The sequence below is a fragment of the Tympanuchus pallidicinctus genome, unplaced genomic scaffold (assembly GCF_026119805.1).
Source record: "Tympanuchus pallidicinctus isolate F22 unplaced genomic scaffold, pur_lepc_1.0 scaffold8, whole genome shotgun sequence".
NCBI lineage: Eukaryota > Metazoa > Chordata > Aves > Galliformes > Phasianidae > Tympanuchus > Tympanuchus pallidicinctus.
The window spans coordinates 53,950,577-53,969,602 of NW_026294802.1; the positions used below are offsets into that span (position 1 = coordinate 53,950,577).

At 49.6% G+C, this 19,026-nt stretch overlaps 1 protein-coding gene across 9 annotated transcripts in view; it reads right to left on the bottom strand.

Moving 5' to 3' along the window:
- Positions 1 to 19,026, bottom strand: part of KCNT1 (potassium sodium-activated channel subfamily T member 1) — a 56,371-nt gene that overhangs the window by 31,224 nt on the left and 6,121 nt on the right. For all 9 annotated transcript variants that reach the window (XR_008202588.1, XR_008202590.1, XR_008202589.1 and 6 more), the window contains exon 2: positions 14,073 to 14,252. Coding sequence is in view for 3 of the 9 variants with exons in the window: in XM_052667300.1 (XP_052523260.1) it covers positions 14,073 to 14,252 (180 nt within the window). In the remaining 6 variants the exon portion in view is untranslated. The remainder of the gene's footprint in view (positions 1 to 14,072; positions 14,253 to 19,026) is intronic.

The following is a 19,026-nucleotide window of genomic DNA, read 5'->3' on the forward strand; positions in this document are numbered from 1 at the left end:
AACCCACTGTAAGAAGTTGATGAATCAAAAAGGTTGGTTTTTTCTTTCAAATTCTTCCAGCAAATCAACCTACAATGCTGAGATCAGACCCAGAAGCAGCTGCACACAGAGCTTTCTGTAAGAAACGCTGACTGAACACTTCTCAAAGCCTTGCATGTCGTGAGCAGCATCAACTGTGTGCAGGTACTTTTGGCAGCCACATGAGGTAAGAAAAGGAGTGCACGTTTTGCCCAAAGTCTCCATGCTCAGGGCTGCACCAACATCTCTCCAGAGACAACCATGGGGCTGAGAGATCTGCCTGGCTCTCATTGTACCTCCAGCAGTTCCCAAGGGCTGTAGAGCCACCTGCCCCTGCCATCCCTCCACGTCCCAGGCCAAGTGACAGCCATGCTCCATGCCATCCTTCCACTGCCACAAACTCCTCAGCAGACACAGCAACAACGGCATTTCAAGGACCCTACAAATTTAACAGCATGGCATCATCCCTTAGGAAAACTTCAGAGCACTACCAATACAGGGACAGACACCACCAATTCCACGTGGCCAAGCCATTGTCTGAAGAGTTTCTCAAGAAGCAAACATGGATCAGACCTGCTCATTTGTCCCCAGGGGATGCCCCGCATTCCCACAGTCTGCAAACAGCTTTCCAAACCCTGTGATATCCCAAGGTTGCCAGAGTTAGTGCCAACCAGCTGGGGGCTGCACGGAGCAGCACCGCTTTGCTCTGCCACCAGCCCTTCTCTTCAATAGCCTGCTGCAAACATCAGCTTTTTCCAGGAGGTTCTGAGATTTTGTTCTATTCTGTTCACCAAATTTTTCTGATGTCCCAGAGGAAATTAAAACTGCAGAAGACTGAGCTTTTTCTTCCTCGCTAGGACAGTTTTTCCTTTGACATTTGGTTCGGTTAAAGCAACAAATTTGTCAAAAAGAAAAAAAATGGCAAAAAAAAAAAGGCAAGTGTTGATGCTTCCTTTTCTCTCCCTATGTAGGATGCATCCCTTCCATCCTGCAGGGTGCCGGTGCTCCTCCTCCTGCAGGCAGGGAGCCCAGCACCTTCCCGAGAGCCCCCAGCAGCTCCCCAGCACCACACCAGCCCAAAGGCAGATCCTCCTGTGCAGATTTCCAACTATCCAGCAGTAGGTGGAGATGTACTTACTGGTAAGGATGAAGCCAAAGAGCTTCAGCTCTTATAGGAGGAAATGCAACATCAATACATCGATTACATCAGAACTGCAGAGACATTGGTATGTACAAGAGATTCTCAGGAATCCTCTCTGGACATCAAGGATGTCCACGCTTACTAATAATTAGGCTTAGAAAATAGAGCTTGTATCGACCAATTGAAGAACCTCTCTCCATCCCACTGCCATCTTTGAGGTGAGGGAGCCCTCCCAGCACACAGGGATGGAGAGCTTTCTGGGTGAGGAGTGCTCAGTGAGCACCAGGACTCAGAGACAAACTACTACACCTCCCTGCAGGGCTAGGAGGAGGCAGGAGCTGGTTGCAGCACACAGGCAGCATTCAGCACACCGAGCTCTGCACCCCATGCTCCCACTGTCCCTCTGCTGCAGTCCCCTCAACACAGAACAGCAGAGTGCAGAGGCACTGCGGGCTTCCCCAGGACTTTGGCTCATTTGAGGTGAATCCATGACCTGGCATCCCTAGGAACAGACCAGCAGCACCAGGCTGTGCACAGCAGGGCAGCGACAGCACAAAGCACTTCTGCAGCTCTTCCCCCACATTCGCAGTGCACTGAGGAATTATAGCCCTGCATTTGTATTGCTGTCACACCAAGAGGTCCCAGCCCAAACAAACCCCATTTTCCTGGGTTTGAAGAAATCATAGGGCAGGAAGCCAAGCCCCTGCGAAGCTGTGCTCTGAACAGAAGAGAGCCCAGCAGGCCAGAGATGAGAGAAGAAAACCCAACCTACAGTGCCCTTCTATGGCTTCACTCAGATCATGGACTCCTGGAGCCCAAGAAACCAGCACTTATCCCAGTGCCTCTGCTTCCTGCATAGTGCAGCAGCAGGCCAAGACTGGGAGTGAGCAGAAAGACAAGCAACAGTGGGATCAGGGCAAAAGCAGTGCCTGCTCACCAACACCCAGCACACCATCAGTGAGTGCACTGCCTTGCATTCACCTCTTCTGCTTTCTGGCCTCTCCATGCACTGCTTGTCAGGTTTGATTACTGTGCACAACAGGACCTTGAGGCGCTCCCTGAGAAGTGGCTGGATGGACCTATACCACCACACACTCTCTTTTCTATCTGAGATGCTTTCCTGACCTTTGTATTCTTAAAAGCAATGCCATTCATACAAAAAGTAGATTAATTCCACTCGTTATAATTATTCTCACAAATAAAATCCAGCTATTCCCCCCTTCCAGAGAGTATGGGGGATAATGGTCCTTATCCTTCTCAGCAAAGCATTTAAGCACCAGGGCTGAGACGCTCTGTACAAAGTGCTAAGTGTTGTTATTAAGCTGTCATTAAAAGCATTTCAGGAAAAGTTCACAAACCGCAGGGATTTCTGTCATCACAGCAGCTGCCAGGATGGCAGCACAGCTCAGAGACTACAGCCAAAAGCAGCAACCAAGTGGGTTCAAGAACCCACACTGGAGCACAACATTCACTGCAGGAATGCTCCATGGCCATATCTTTTGAGAAGGAAGTCACCCCCAGCCCGACCCATGGGGCCAGATTCTGCTTCATTGGGCTCAGGGTGCAGAGAAACCCAATGGTTGTCAGCCTGGAGCAGAGCACCAGGGGTTACACATCTTTGTGCAGCCACCAAAACTGTCGGACACCTGCTCCCATCCCAGGCAGTGGGCACCCAAAGGCACCCAGAGGGTTTGTATGACATGAGTAGAGCTGCTGCCTGCAATTCATTCCCTTTTTGGTCCTTTGGCAACTGCAGAGTCCCCAGAGGAGCTTCACGTAGCCACTACCTGGCAGTGCAGCGTCTGCTGAGCATGAGAGAGTGCTGTAATAAACTGGAGCACTGCGGCTTTAGGGAGGAAAGAGCATTCAGAAAACATGGAGGAGAGCATTTATAGCAGCAGCAAGAGAGCTGGAAATAGAAGGGAGCCTTTGAAGAGCCGGGCTGCTGGAGACAAATGGAAAAATTATGTAAAGTAAGAAAACGCAGCGAGCATTCAGGCAGGCTGCAAAAGCACCGAGGGAGACAATGAGTCTGGTGGCAAAAGAGCCCCCGATTTCCCTTCCCCACATCCCTGCATTAACATTTCCAGCACTGCCAATCCCAGGGTGTTCACACGTAGAACACGGCACCTCCAGCACTGCGCGGCTGCGCAGCTCCATGACGGGCTGAGGGATGGCCCCTGCTCTTTGTCCCCTTCCCCATCCCTCAGCCCTGTCCCCCCTGGGGGCCACGGTGCCCGCAGAGCCGCATTTATGTAACGTGGGGCCGTGAGCACTGCGTGCGCCGAATCCCAGAACTGTCATCACAGCCTTTGCAAACCCATTTTTACCTCCCTAAGTGTGGCTCGTCAGCGCCGAGCACGAAAGCTGCAGAACCAGCAGAGGCTGTCGGCTGAAGAAATAGAGCAGACACGGAGGGATGCTGAATAAATGACTCTGCAGAGCCGCCGGCTCCGGGCTCTTCTCTCCACGGTGTGCTTTACGTGCCCAGGAGTGGAGCAATGACACCCCGGAGCCCAACAGTGACTTGTGGTCTCTTCTCACATTTTCCTAGCAGAGCTGATGCCAGGTTAAAACCTCCAGAGGAAAAAGGGCACATATTGGTGTACCTGTCAGTGCTGCTCAAGTCAGAGAGGAAATTAAAAGCCCCCGGGTAAAATCTAAATATATACCTGCTAGCAAAGCATGAAAACTCTGCAGAGAGCACAAAGCCAGCTGGGCCACTTCCCAGGTGAGCACGTAGCAGGGTGGCTACCAGCCCTGGCATTTAATGGGAGCAGTGATAAAGCCTCAGTGCACCACAGGGATGCACAGAAAGCTCTGGGAGCACAGGCACAGCACCTGCCATTAGCCACACTTGGTGGCCTCCCATTATAATGAACTCTGTGCTGCGTGCATTCAATGCCCCACACACATCCCACAGCACCACAGCTGCCCCCGTGGCCACATCCCACATAGAGGACATCTCTAACACCAGCTTTGAGCTGCTCCTGCGTGACCTTTATTTCCCAGCCACTTTGTAATTAAGCCATTAAAATTCTAATTAAATTATCTTTTCAATTGCAAAATAGTGTTTGCTGACTAAATGGCCTTAAGTTTCTGCTAAAAAATGTGGAGAATTTTAGCAACTGGAAATCTTCTTTGAAGTTTTTTAGACGGATCATCAAAGGAGAAACTCAGGCCCTGGGACTCCATCAGCTGTGTCTCATGGTAATAAGGGCCCCCTCTGCCCCCGGGCTCTCTGGATTGTTCTATGTACCATTTCCCAGACATTTCCCTCTTCCCACCATTCATTTTATGATACATTATATAAGAAAGGGAAAATGGCAACTCCCCGTACATACAGACAGCATGCTGCAGAAATGAGCCATGAACTCCATGGAGTTCTGCGCCTCACCAGGCTGCGTGGGAAGGACAGGAACAAGGGTTGCACCACACCACCGATCTCCAAGTGCATTTCTTATTTTAACTGCACCGAGGACATCCTGCTGCCAGTCAATAGTGCACACCATGCTCTGCCACAATGTGCTCTGACCACGGGGGCTCCCTGTTTGCACACAGCCAAAAGCAGGAATCGGCACCAAGGCATTCAGAGGAGAAGACAGGTTGGTTCCTTGTGAGCTGTTGGCAGCGAGAAGCATCAGCACAAATTGCACAGAGCTCCCTACACACAGAAGTAATGAGATGGAGGGGGGGTCTTTGCAGCATTGGGTATCTCTGTGTTTGGTGTACTCTGAAAAAGAAGAGTAAATATTTACAAATTGCACTAGCTAGAAGTTGTTCTCCTTCTCAGTGTTAGCACAATGGCTGCTGGCAATAAGCCTCTCCACCAGCACTGGGCAGACCCTGTGAGAACAGCCCAAGCCAAGTGGAAGTGCTGAGCTGTAAAAGCACTTTGGAGACAGGCAAAGAGGAACAGCTGCCGGGTGCAGATCTGCAGGGGCCTCCTGGACCTCGTGGTTTTCTGTGCCCCATCCCTCACCACATCATGCTCCCAGTGCCCTGCAGGTTACTGCTTCCCACAGCAGAGCCCCCCAGCTCACAGCAGCAGAATGAGGACCAGCCCAGCCCAGAGGACACCGTACATCCTTTCTCCTCAAGGGAATGCCCCCTGGTGCCAATGCACCCAGCTGGAACTGAAGGCACACATATGGGCAGCAATGAGTTTGAGACAAGAAGGGACAGGAAAGTTCACCCTTCTCTCCCTGCATGCCAGCTGGTGGGCGAGCACAGCCGTGCACATCCGTGTGAGCACGTCAGGCAGCATGTGTCCCTGTGCCAGACTGGGAAAACCAATCCAAAGTCACCCGAATTGGGAACTGAAGTGCCAGAGGAGTCCTCTGCCGTCAGCAGCGTGGGTGGAACTGCATCACACTGCAGTGAAGCACACTCGTCTTCACAGCCCAAGCTTAAAGCGGTGACTAAATAGCTTTGCTGAAGGAATGCCTTCCCAGAGACCAGCTGCAAGTTCTCGCTGAGAAATGCAAGCAACTCCCAAAGCTCTTTCCTCTTGCCTTGAACAAACAGTGTGACTGTGCATTATAAACATTGAGCTAAACCAGCGCACCAGCATGCGTTGCAATCATCTCAATTAAACTCTCTTCTCACAGGCAATGACTAGCCATTTTATGGAACTTGACTCTTTTCAAGCAATGCTCCCATACGGAGCAATCAGCCCAGCTGTGATGATACACTTCACATTGACACACGGGTGCTGGGAAAATGAGTTCCTTCAGATCTGCACAGCTCTCCCTGCTCCCAATTGCAGTCACATACACAGGGAAGGGAAAAGTTTTAGACAATGCAGAAAGTACTTCAGCTTTGAAAAAGATGCATGTATATTTAGCATCTGCTGTGTCAGATTTTTGTACAGCACATAGCATGAGTGCCGGCTGCTGTCACACAACGCTCTCCACCTGGACCAGAAAGCCGCCCGTCTTTGGCACGCCTGCCTTCCTCGCAAGCTCGGTATTTTCCGCTCCCTGATAGGAAGGCGCGTTCCTCAGCGACGCCTCTCCTGCCCACAGCACGGCGGGCTCTCACACCGCCGCGTTCAGAACACCCTCAACTCCCGACAGCGGATGCAGCGCTGCTCCGCCCGCTGCGCACAAAGCTGTGGGGAGAATCGAGGAGAATCGACGGCGACAGGTCCTGCGGGATCAATGCAAACCCAGTGCCGGCGAGGCCTGGGGAGGTGGGTCCAACGGGAGCCGCGTTTGCGCCGTCCTCCAGAGGGCTCTGCCACAACATCGGGAGAGAGCAGCGGCAGAACCCAGCCGTGCGCGCTCTCCGCGCTCCGGCAGCTCGCTGTGCGCTGCCCCGAAATCTTTCGGTCCCGCAGCAAAGCGCGCACCAGGCCGAACTCCCGGCGCGCTGACACACACGGCCGCTGTGAGCAGCAAGAAGGGAAAGGAGCGGGGCCAGGGGCTGCTCGATCCGTCCTCAGTGGGAGTCAATTCAACGGGAGCAGCGCAGAAAAACACAAGGGAAAGCGTGTCCACCATCAGGAGATATCTATGCGGCAAAAAACCCTGCTGCAGAAACTTGCGTTCCCCAAATGCTGGGCTTGGAAAAAAAAGCCGAGCAACTGCTCTGCAAGATGGCACAATTCTGAAACTTCCATTCATAAAATATCATTCTTATGCCCCATCTGAGAGTCAGTAAAACCCGCAGATCACCCCTCGGAGTAAGGGATCAAAGAAAACCGGGCTGTCCAGCTCCCGGAGGCAGAGGCACTGAGCGTGCAGTGGTGGCTCCGCTATGAGCACAGGGAGCTCCTGTAGTTCCTCCAGAAGCTGTGGGTGCCCTGGCAGAGAGCACCATCACCATCCTGAGGGAGCCTTTAGAACAGAAAAGAACTCTATAGCATGCCTGAAAAGCACGCAGCTGGTGCAAATCCTTCCTTGATCCAATATCACAGCCTTCCTGCTCAAAGAGGCAATTTTTCTGAGTCTGAGAGATCTGGGAATTGTGCTGTTATTTTTGTTATTATTGTTTGCTCTTTTTTTTTTTTTATTTTTAATTTGATCTACTGGTAAAGCACTCAGGTCCACAGTCTACCTGCCAAAGCAGCACTTAATCCCTTTATTTCAACTCCATCACCACCAGCTCCTTCATTACCATTTATTGTCTCAAATAATGCAAGGCAGAATAAAAGATTTGCTACTGCAATAATCCAGCAAAGTCATAGAGCAACCAGAGAAGAAACTTCCAGCCTTGGCAGCTCCTGGGCTGGTGCTGCCCTGTACCTGCATGGCCAAGCCTTCATGTAGGGCAAACATTTGCACAGTGCCTGCATGACCTGTTAACAGAGCTGCCAGCCCAGCTCGTGAACATGAAGCATTTTCTTTGCAAATTAATACCAGTAATCTTGCTACAGAACCAAGCTGGTGCCAACAGAGCAGAGGCAAATGCGGCATGGCAAGGAAATCTGCGCTAGCTGCGGGGTCTCAGCAGGCAATGTGCTCACTTTGCTTTTGATAAGCAGAGCTAAAAATAGTAAACAAATGCTTCAAACCAAATTATTTCTCTCTAAACCCACGTGCTGCGCTGCCTAACCCAAAATGAAGTCTCTGAGATGCTCTGAGAATCTTACACGGGGATTTTCTAGCCAATTTCTCCATAAATCCACATCTGATCCATTTTACCATGCCCACACAAGGGTCTATGGGAGAGCCACGGGTCGAGCATCACAAACCCAAGGCAGAGCCTGAGCTCTGGGGCTCTGCATGCTGTCACTGAGCAGAGGGTGCTGAGGGAAAGGAGCGAGCACCACCTTCAGAATGGCAGTGAGTTGTTTCCCTCGGGAACAGAGATGCAACTGTGATGGGAGCAGTGGGAAAGCACAGCAGAAAAAAATGTAAAGCGTTCTCTGTGATTACAGCTCCAGCTGCCAAGCTGTTTATCACACCATCCTTGTGGCAGCTGTGACAGCCCTGGGCTCAGCCTGACCTCCCACCAGCAATGCCAAAGGCAGCCCTCTCCTTCACCTCTGCAGACACAGGGCTTTGCTGTGATGGCAAACAGCATCATTTCTTTCCCATATCTGTGGACATGGCCTCATATTCTTGATGCTTCCCTCGTGTGAAACAGATCCAAGATACTTCCAGGTAACTTAAAACATGACGCTTTCCGTTTCAAGCCCATCCTCCCAATGAATTGAACAGAAACCAAAGTGAAAGTAAATAAACCAAGAAAATACACCAGGGAGGGATGGAAATCTGAGCCTGCAGCGTTAACTTGTGCTAAATAACTGAAAATCAATGTTGCTCTTCCTTCCCACCATGGCACTGCTGTACGTACTGCATCACCCCAGGGACGCCTTCCACCCGCCTGCTCTCTGCGCTCGTGTTTATTGCCAGCAAGAGCCCATTGCTGACAGCAAAAGTAATATCCCTGAAAAGAGTAATGATATTTTGCTTATAAAATAATTGATCTAATTATAAGAGAAGTGTATTTCTTCTCTCACTCTATTACTTTCATAACTCTACTGATTTTCCTGCTCATGTCCAGCCATCCCTGCCTTCAGATGAACACTCTACAGCACGTCAATGAGTATGAGGAAAGTTCAATTTTAAGAAATGCCCAACAGCACATTTATTAAGACACCCTGTAAGTAATCATCACTACAGCCTTTCAGAACAACTGAAAAAGCAAAATGCAATTAAGAATGCTGTGCATCATTAAAAGAAAACCTACAACAGGAGGAAAACTGTGCACCTTGACCACACTTCCAGCACAAGACAAAAACTAGTGGCAGATCTAAGCATGCCATGCCCTGTCCCAAGGGCTTTTTGCTGCCCAAGGTCCTGCCCTGCAGATGACCGGTGACCTGGATGCTATTTCCTGCTGGAATTGGCCCAGAACCCAACAGCATAGGCAGCATCTCCAATGGTTTGGATGCTGCCTGGGGACTGGACTCAGTCTTGTCCACAGTCTTGATGGGAAAGCAAAGCCGAGGTGTGTACTTTGACACAGCTAAAGCAGGCTTTGTCCCCTGCCCACCTCACCCTGCTGCCAGCCTTGCCATTTCCCACATTCCCAAGCAGTGCTGGAAGTTGCTCAGGAGCCAGAGCCGTGCAGTGCAGTGAGCATTGGGCTGGACTGGGAGTGGCATCATGGTTGAAGCTGGCTTGGCTTCCAGGAGCAGATATTTGCTTGGGTAGCATCAGACCCAAACTTTCTGATGATGTGTTGACTCAGAAAAATAGCTTAACGCAATCAACAGATGTTTTGGTTTTGCTCCATCAGGTGGTAAAAGCAGAGAAGCTGCAATTCAACTCAAGTGGTCACGCGGTCACTTATATTTCTGGTCTGGATGCCACCATCTTCCCCAGTGTTATTTATTACTTAATTTGGAGCAAGGCTCGGGTATCACAAGCGAGACTGAGTCACCCCTTGTGAGACTCTGCACACAGAGCTGGTGGAAAATTGGGTCTTAACACAGACATATTGATGAAGTTGGGCATTAGACAACAAGCGCCCTCAGCCTTCTTTCCCAAGCCGTGATGAAACTGTTGGGAAATGGGCAGCATTAGCTGGTGGAATTTTCTGGCACAGAGGAGCATCAGAGCCAGATCTCCTAAATCCAGATCCAGACAGAGATGCTACAGACTGAACTGACACTGCAGTCACTTTTTGACCATTACTTCACCACCGCAGAAACGAACGTTTTTCACTTCTGGGTACAAACAGGGATTTTTCAATTACCATCTGCATCATATGAATAAAAGGAGAGAAATTACTCATCAAATCAAATGGCAAAGAAGGGGAGACTCAGCTGTAGACATACTGAAGGAATCTGAAAGAAAGACAGAGAATGGTGTGCACTGTCATTAATGTAATGATGCATCTGGTGAGGTTGTCACTTTGGGTGTACCAGCAATAAACTACAAGGAGAAAATCCTGTAAGTCTGATATGTCAGCACTAATGTTTTCTTGTGCTAAGTATAATCTAACCTGTGATTTACAGCCACTGTCTAGTGACAAATTTAAGAGACAAAGAACAGATGTCAGTTAACAGACAAAGAAACTTCCAACATCCATCTAACTGGTAAGCAGAAACAACACCCTAGTTATTACAACCCTCTCTTTTCCTGGTCGTGCAATGCGTGTTGCTGAGTTCCTCTGCATGAGCAGTTTCTCCAAGCAATGTCACACATCAAATGAGTCTTTGCTGATAATTAGCTTCAGAAAACGCACTTAATCAAAGTGATGTCCATTAATTCTTGCTGCTGTAAATAGGACTGTGGCTTGTGACGGTGAATTTCTGGACAGTATTCAGACCATTTAAATTAGGCACCAAATAAGTTCCTAATGGTGCTGCATCTCCATTAAACTGGAGATGCAGTTTAATTTTATTTATGGGCTTTTTTTATGCACATCCCAACCCAGTTGTCAGCACTGCCCGAGAAAAGAGAAAGCAGGAGATCAAAAAACGCCGCAGTCAGGACTGCGACGATCAAAGGGATGTCACAGTTTGGAGTATAAAACAATATTTATCAGTTCGGCAGATGTGCTTTTTCAGCTGCCTTTAATCACAAAGACCACAAAGTCTCACTTTAAGAACAGAAGCCCTCCTTGCAGAAGAAGCCCAAACTCGTGGCACCAATGGGGTGCACCATTCAGCTGCTTCTCCTTTCCAGTAACACCCCTTGGCCGTGCTCCTACACTCAATTACCAAAGCACAAAGGATTTCCATAACTGGAGGAGTCGTGTGCCAAGTATGCGACAGGGCAGCCTGGGAAAGCAGTGTTTGTTCCCCCAGTGCTGCACTTTCTTTTTGATGCAGGCTCAACACCATAAATACATCCGCAACAGTCAAACACCGGTGAGATAAGAAATGCGATCGTGCCATAACAGAACCAATCTCTTTGTCTTTGACATTGATGGAACCTTCTAAAACAAGGGAAAGAAACTCCTAAACCAGATAGGACTTACAACAGCAACACAACTTCTAGGTTCCCAAAGAGAAACGTCCCCAGAGAAGTCACCTTGCAGCTCCCATGAGTCAGATATCTGCCTCCAGTCAGCATTTTGTGTCCTCTGGAGATTCAGAACTGAACGACAGTTGATCCCATTCCTGTAATTTAAATGACCTGCCCAGCAAAAATGCCAAGCACAGCATTTAAATACAGCTGCACTACATGTAAATACAGCTAAGCCCAAACTCTTCCAGATGCCTCGAGGCAGTGAGTTCCAAAGATGAATAAGAAGATGTTGGAAGGAACATTTCCATTTGTCAGTTCTAGATTTGCTTGTCATTAGGCTTTTCACTCTCTGTTGCACAAATCCATTTTCCTCCCCCATTTTTCTTCCAGCCGGCCTTTTTGTATTTGCTTCCTGGCTGATTTATTAACATCCCACACACAACATTTTAAGTACTATTTTAATTTTCACATCATTCTACCTGCCAAAGAGTCAACCTTACTTAGTTAGATTGACTACCTTCACCTCTCACAACCTAAATACAGAAGTAAAATAGGAGCCGTGTGTTCCACTGCCTATTCACAGATCAGTTTTTTCCAGTTCTCTGGGTTATCTGGACGTGAGCTCTCCTCCTGCCATACCACAGACCTGTAATTACCCACTTATTCCAGCAAGCTCTCATCAGATCAAGCTCCAGCATTACCTCATTCTTTTACCTCAGCCTGGGACTGGTGTCTTCTTAGCATCCTCTCTGATGAGAATGGATTAATAAATCTCTAACAGAAGTGGTTCTAATTCCTCAGAAGCATCCCATCCTTTCAACCTTCTGCTGACCCCGGAAACCTCATCCCTTTCATCACCATACTGCTATTCAAGGGGCTATTTTTCAAAGGCAGATATTTGAGAGACCAATGATTTTAGCATTGCCTTTATAAAGAAATGAGATAGTTAGTGCTGTGGGTGTTCTCCTTCAGTGTTGCATCTGTAAGTCCAAAGGGTTCTATTCCAGTCACAATTCCCCATACTGCTCATGCAGGGAATTTTTCCTCAGCAGTGAGCCACCACATTCTTCTCAGTACTATAACAGAGCACTTCAAAGCACAGCTCTAAGCTGCTTAGTATTTATAAGCACAGCACAGGAAAAAAGCCATCTGCTTTTCTTCTGCTAGCCTAAATCAGCTGCTTATTCAGCTCATTTGGAGCAGCCTAATTTACCAGTCACAACTACTGTGGAGTTTGCCTCGTCAGTAAGTATCCAGAGCCATTAAGGGCTTGGTCTGAAACAGGGCCCGCAGTAACATGGCCAAGAGCCCACAGCAGTGGCACGCTCACAGCGGGGCCAAGCAGACTACGTGTCAACAGCAGAGGTGCACTCACAGATCTGCATTCCCAAACATGTTGGGAAGTTGCCCCTATTTTCCAAACAAAAGGAGAAGCCAGAACAGCTAAAATAACAGCCCATAAAGCCAGAGAAAGATATCTTAAGAAGGAACGCTAATGAAATTGCCAAAACAAAGCACCACAAAGTATCACCACACAAAAAATAAAAAAATCAGGAGACTGTGAATCAGAAACACACAAATCCAGATGAAAATGAAGATTAGGAGTTATGCCAATGAAATGCAGAAAAAAACAAAACACAATCTGCCATTGTAATCTTCTGCATTTCAGTTCCATTTAAATTACTAAATACTAAAGCTATCAAATATCTGAAATTAAAACTTATCCAAATGAGCCATATTGTAACCATTCTGAAATCCAGATATTTTCTACAGCAGAAATTTCCATTCAACTTCTAATTTGGAGCCAGAAATCCATATCAGTGTTTAAATGCCTGATTAGGAAATCTAGGCTTTTAAAATCTGAGGATCACAGACTCATGTTTGAGGGAAAAAGAAAATCAATTCTTATGCAGCCATTAAGGACAAGAATTCTGATTTAAGATATTTATAAATCTCACATTCTCAAACCCAAATTCACATGTTTTGTCTGACACCTGTACACACACAGAAAGAAGAAACCACCTTTCAACACAGATGCAAGAAACTATTGTGACAGTTTTACCAAACGTGCATACCAAAAGCTAACTCAGCAGCAATGGAAAGGTTTTTTTTTTCAATGAGAGCTACAGCTCTCCTTGTTTACATCATGCATTGGCACAAAATGATGACAATATTACTGGCTCTCCACAAGTACTGTAGCTCCTTTTTGTTACAAACGGACTAGAAGCCACAACTGTTCTTGTTGTCTTTGTTTAACCGCTCCCCTTACAGAATTCACTTGCAACTCAAGACATTCCTTCCTTTGCTTTAGCTCAATCAACTTAATAACAAATCCTTGCCAGCCAAGGAAAAGGAGAGTTGTGCCACAACCACAGCAGATCTTTAATCACTCGGCTAGCATCAGCATTCTGTGCTGCAAAGACATCTTCTGAGAACAGGCTGGCTGAGCCCTACTTCTGATATAAAGGTATGCACTCACGTCACATTCTGACCATGGCTTACCAGGGAAATACACCGGCCCCTCACCTCACCATCTCTACCCCGCTCATCTCACAGAAAGCACTCTCTTTTCACTCGTCGCCACCCCTTAGTGGTACTCCCACAAACCCCCGCATCTGCCGGCCTGCTGTACCCACAACTCCCAATGCCCAGCAGCACCAGCACCCCCCGGCTCCCCTCACACAGCACGCCCGCACGTGGCAGCCTTGGTTGGCCCGGTGCGACCAGGCCGTCAGCACCGCGGAGAGCTCCGCGCCCCGAGGCGTTCAGCACCGCGGAGAGCTCCCGCCGTCCGCTCCGCGCCCCCCGCCCAGCTGCGCACCCCCAGGGCCGGGCTCTGTGCCCCCCCTCCCCTGGGGTACGTTTGGCCCCGGCCCGGGTTACCTTTATCCCCAGGTACGTGCTTTCCCACCCCGCCCGGTGCGTGTTTGCGTGCGTGCTCTCCCTTTCGTCCCGCTCCCGTGCCCCTCGCGCTGCCCCCCAACCTGTCGTCGCTCTGGAAGGTCTGATCTCCCAGCAGTAAGTCACGGAAGCGGTATCGGGGAGGCAAGGGCAGCACCTCGGACTCCAGCTCCGTCATCTTCAGGGAGGCGATGTCCAGAATGACCCCGCTCTTGCGGCTCCCCTCGCCGTCCCCGCCGCCGCAGCCGCCGGGCGACGAGAGCCTGCGAGAGAGAGGGGGCAGCGGCAGTGAGAGGGGTGCTGTGCCCTGCCCTGCCCACCCCCCTCAGCCCGCCCCCGACCCGGCACCTCCTCCGGGGCCGGCCCCGCTCAGCCCCGAACCGCGGCCCCGCGCCGAGAGCAGCTCGCGGCCCGGCTGCTGCAATTACATTGCGGGGCAGGCGGCCGGGCCCCCCCGGCAGAGCGGTCCTCCCGGGGGCATGGGTGGCGCGGGGCGCCCCGGGGCTCTGCCGTCCTCAGGCGGGCGGGCGGAGCGCAGCGAAGGGCACAGCTCGCTGCACAGGGCAGCGCTGAACACAGGACATTCGCTCCTCGGCACAGAAACAACGGAGAGCAAGGGGAGCCAATGGAAAACCCTAGTCGTCAGGAGGAAATAAAACCGCTCGTAGGGAAGAGCTACAGCTGACAAGCAAAGCCAGATCCATCCCTCCTCCCCCTTCACTCCCCCCACAAAGAAAAGTACGGGTGGTGGAGAGGCAGGGAGACGGATCCACAACACTACTGGAGGCAGAGGCACTGCCTCCTCACCAGGCTGCTGGCACTTAAATCATCTGGACAGTTCCATATTAAATGAGAAACCGTGAAAGCTGATGAGTCAGTTACCCATCCAGCCACCAAGCGTCACGGCCGGGTGGATTTATCACCCATCCTTTGGTTGTTGATGCCTCTGATCGAAGGTGCAGGAGATCACAATGCCTGGGAGAGATCCAAAGTGATGGTTCAAACACAGAGGGCAGTGTGTGGTCATCTACACTCAGTCTGCCCGGCCACGCAGAAAGGAGATGGAACTCAGCCGACTCTCAAGCCATCAATTGCTGAGAGCTTGTCTTCGCTCTCCAAACCACATTTGTCAACAAGAACATAGCTAATATACTGCTCCCCATGTCAGCTAGAGCTGCTAATTACAGCTGATGAGAGTTATGCTGATTTCACAAGGCAACAAATCAAGGCAGTGCTGTAAAGCCAGCATACGAGGCACACAAGGCAAAAATCACCGGTCCTGATCCTTTGGGTCCTGGCTTCAATTTCAAATTAATCTGTGCCACAAGAATAACTCCAACTTCATATGCCCTTTGTGTAAAGTGGGACAGAGAGGGAGAACATAAAAGAGGAAATGTGGCACCTCTGCAGCACGCTGATCATTTGCCCCTCACTTGTAAGCTTGAAGTGTGAGGCAGACAAATAGCTGAAAGGGTCCAGCTGCTGCCCAGGGCATTTCCCAGGGTCTCACCCAAAGCCTCTCCAAGACCCACCTCCCCATCTCTTGTACGTGGTGTACAAGCTATGCACAGAAGGAAGAAAGAAGGAAAAGCTTCCAGTAGTTTAACACTAAACGAGCAACAAGCAGACAGTTAACTTTCTGCTGCAGGCTCAGAGATGTGATCACAGGCTCCTTGGATTCTCTTCTCCCTTTAACAACTGGAAGCCCTGTACATAAATTCTCAGCTGAACAGGTTCCAGTGCCCCAATGAGCTGCAGTTGGTGAGTTTCTGGAAGAGCAACCAGCATGCAAAATTTCTGCTGAACACAGCCCCAGAAGGCAGCACAGCTTTCCCAACGCTTCAGATCATTTTCACTGATGTTTTTTTGCCACTTAATTCTGTACCCCCAGAGCTTTCCAAGCCCTTTTAGCTACCATATGCACACTGCAGCCAAGGCCCAGTGCTGAGTAACGCATCTGTGCAGGGCCTCAGGATTCAGACAGGTTATTCTAAGACAAAAATTGATCCAAAATTCGGTCTTACAGAGAAATCGGGACAAACTGCTGCCAACTCAAGGACTCCCTCTGGTTCGATTGATCTCAGCACAGAAGTTATCCAACCATCTCCAGCTCGCATTGCAAAGGAGGATCTAACATTAATCTAATCACAAAGCCACAATTAAGTCTGCCCTCTTTGAGCTTAACTATAAGATACGCCAAAAGAATTCCTCCAGCACAGGCCAGGCCCGGATTTATTGTAGGACAGCACCTTAAAAACAGAACTTCCAGGGAGAGAAAAAATAATAAATAGGACAAATCACTCAATCACCCACTCTCCTGTTATACCTCATAATTGAAAATGGGGAACCAAGTGTTCAACTCCGATTGAGGGCAATTATCGTTGCATTTGAAGGGAATGTCACAGACAGCAATCTCCTGTGATCATTAAGTGCCTGTTTAAAGGAGCATGTCGCTTCGTTTCCCAGGGGAGAAGCAGAAAGATGGGGCTGCACAGCACGGTCACAACAGCTGCCACGTGGACAGGGCAGCTCTGCAGCAAGTGGACACTGCAGGGTGCCAACATGGACTGAGGTCTGGGCAGGCAGGGCTCAGCTACTCTGCACCCACCGAGAGCTGAGGGTGCAGTCATCTCTATGTCACTACAGCAGGCTTGTGTTTGATTGTTTCTCTAACCTTCACCACATTCTTTTCAAGCCCAAGTAATCCATCTCTCCTGGTCTCAGATCCTGCATCAAATGCACAAAGCAGAGCAAATATTTGCCAATATCCTTTATTAGTGCTAAGAAAACTCTGTAAGACCCAGTGGTATCACAAACCCCAGAAGCATCATTGCTGCTCCATATTTGCAACCGAGTTTTCCTCTCATCCACAGTCACAGCTACATTTTGAACACGTTCTTTCTTAGTTTCACATATGAAAATCATTCAGAATTTTTAAAATTTGGCACATTTATTTATTCTGGCTTCAGATGAAGGCTGAGCAAGACAAATGCTGCGTGCACCTGTTGGATGAAGATGCCTTTCTCACACAGCGACTGTAAGACACGTCGCACATCCACACCTCAAGAAGAAGTGCTATCTGCACTGCACTCATTTCCTCACATCGGCACAGAGATCCATCCCCCCTGCCCAGACACAGGGATTCTGAGCTACAGAAGTGCCACAGCAACACAGACTGTTCTTTCAAGCAGTAGTGGTACAAAATAAAAAATTCATGAACAAGATTTCTTATTGCATAGTCTTCAAATACTACCAGGAAAAAAAAAGAGAATCCCAACGTGGCTTATAGCTAAATACAGGACAGCAGCTTTATTTTTATCTTGCCATCCTTCCCTTCCTCCAGAACCATCTACAACTACAGTCATACAGAAAGCTCAGCACTGCTGTGCTCCATCTCTGTTGCCAGTCTCTCTCCCCCCCTTTGGCCGCTCGCCGCAGCAATCAGCACCATAGGGGACACCCAGCTGCTGGGAACACAGAGACTGGGATCGCACAGTGTGACCTACACAAGACCTCCCCCCTGATCCCCCTATCATTCACCTGTAGCCCAGCACGATCACAGCACTGCTCCAGCAAACACAACCGCCCACAGCAGCACGCTCCACCAGGAGTCTCCGCGCTGCCAGCTGTGGTTTTCCTCCATCAGTGCTGTATGCACGGGCTGCTTGCCGTCCCCTTCATCCCTTGCTGTGTTCCCAGGAAAGCTCTTCTGCCAGCAGCACGCTCCCCAGGGATTGAAAGCATATGCAGAAGAGCAGCGAGAGCCCCACAGCTGCCCAACAAACTGCTGGGATGCACAGGCACCAGGGGAAGCTCAGCCTCAGAGAGCACCTCAGGGCCGGCAGCTGATCACAGTGCGTTTTAGGATTTTCTTGCTGCTTTTGACTCTACATGTCAACAACGAGGGAGAACACAACTCAGGTTCCTCTCATGCTCCCATGCATGCTATGCAAGACAGAAACTACAGAGCAGCTTCCTGTATTGGACCGTGAACAACCAGCAAACAGCCCAGAGCTGTAGGCAGATCCCACAGCCCTGCATGCTGCCCATCCCACAGGGCCCATGTCCTGCAGGGACCACCATCAGGAGCTCCAATCTCCCAGCAGCACCTCCACCTCAGAGCAACCATCCTCGGCCCTGCAGCCAAAGACTTTCACATGGGAACTCACTGGGCCTCAATTCTCCCTTTAGAAGGGGCCCATCCCCACCTCCCCCCACTCCCTTCAAGAAGAGTGAGATCCCACAGCTGCCATGGGGGTTGCCAAGCTCCCAGCTTGGAGCTCTTGTGAAGGTGAGCTCAGCTGCTGCCAATGAACGCAGCCACACAGGAAATTCTGACCTTTCACTTTCCATATTTAATAAAATACATATAACCATCATTTATTTGCTTCTCCTCCTACACCTTTCATGGTTACTGGGTTACAGTTGTCATACCCCCTCTCTTTTTTCCTTCCATCTGAGTGACATCGCTGTGGGGTCTCTGCATGGCCTGAATGCACCAGGAGTGCGTGGGCACCATCTCTGAGCCAGGAGCCTTTTGCCAGGGAAGGGAACAGGCAGCAGCTTGGCAGGGCTTCCCTCCCCCCTACATTCAACATCTCAAACGTCGCCTCTAAGTGCGGGGCTCTGAACCAAGCCATAAGTCACTGCAGTGAGAATGGTGCCAACCTTACAAGTAATCAATGAGAAACAAAAATGCTGCAGGATGCATGAGCACAGCCTGCCCTCTCCCTCGTGCTAAAACATTCAGAATCAGCATTTACTGGGGGCAGTCCCACAGACCAGCAGTGATGAACTAACAAGTTTGTGCAAGGCGTGAGGTGCTCGATCGCCCTGATTAAGCTCTTGCATCCACATTTGCATCTCACAAATCCCCATCAGTTGCCCAGAACATCCATGTAGAACTGCTCAGACCTCTGACAAATCCCTCTATTGCTTCGCTTTCGGCATGCGGAGGCAATTTAGCTCCACAGGCCTTGCAGAAAATTTAGCTTTTTTGTGTATTGCACTTTGCAAACTAACAGGAAGCGTGAGTCA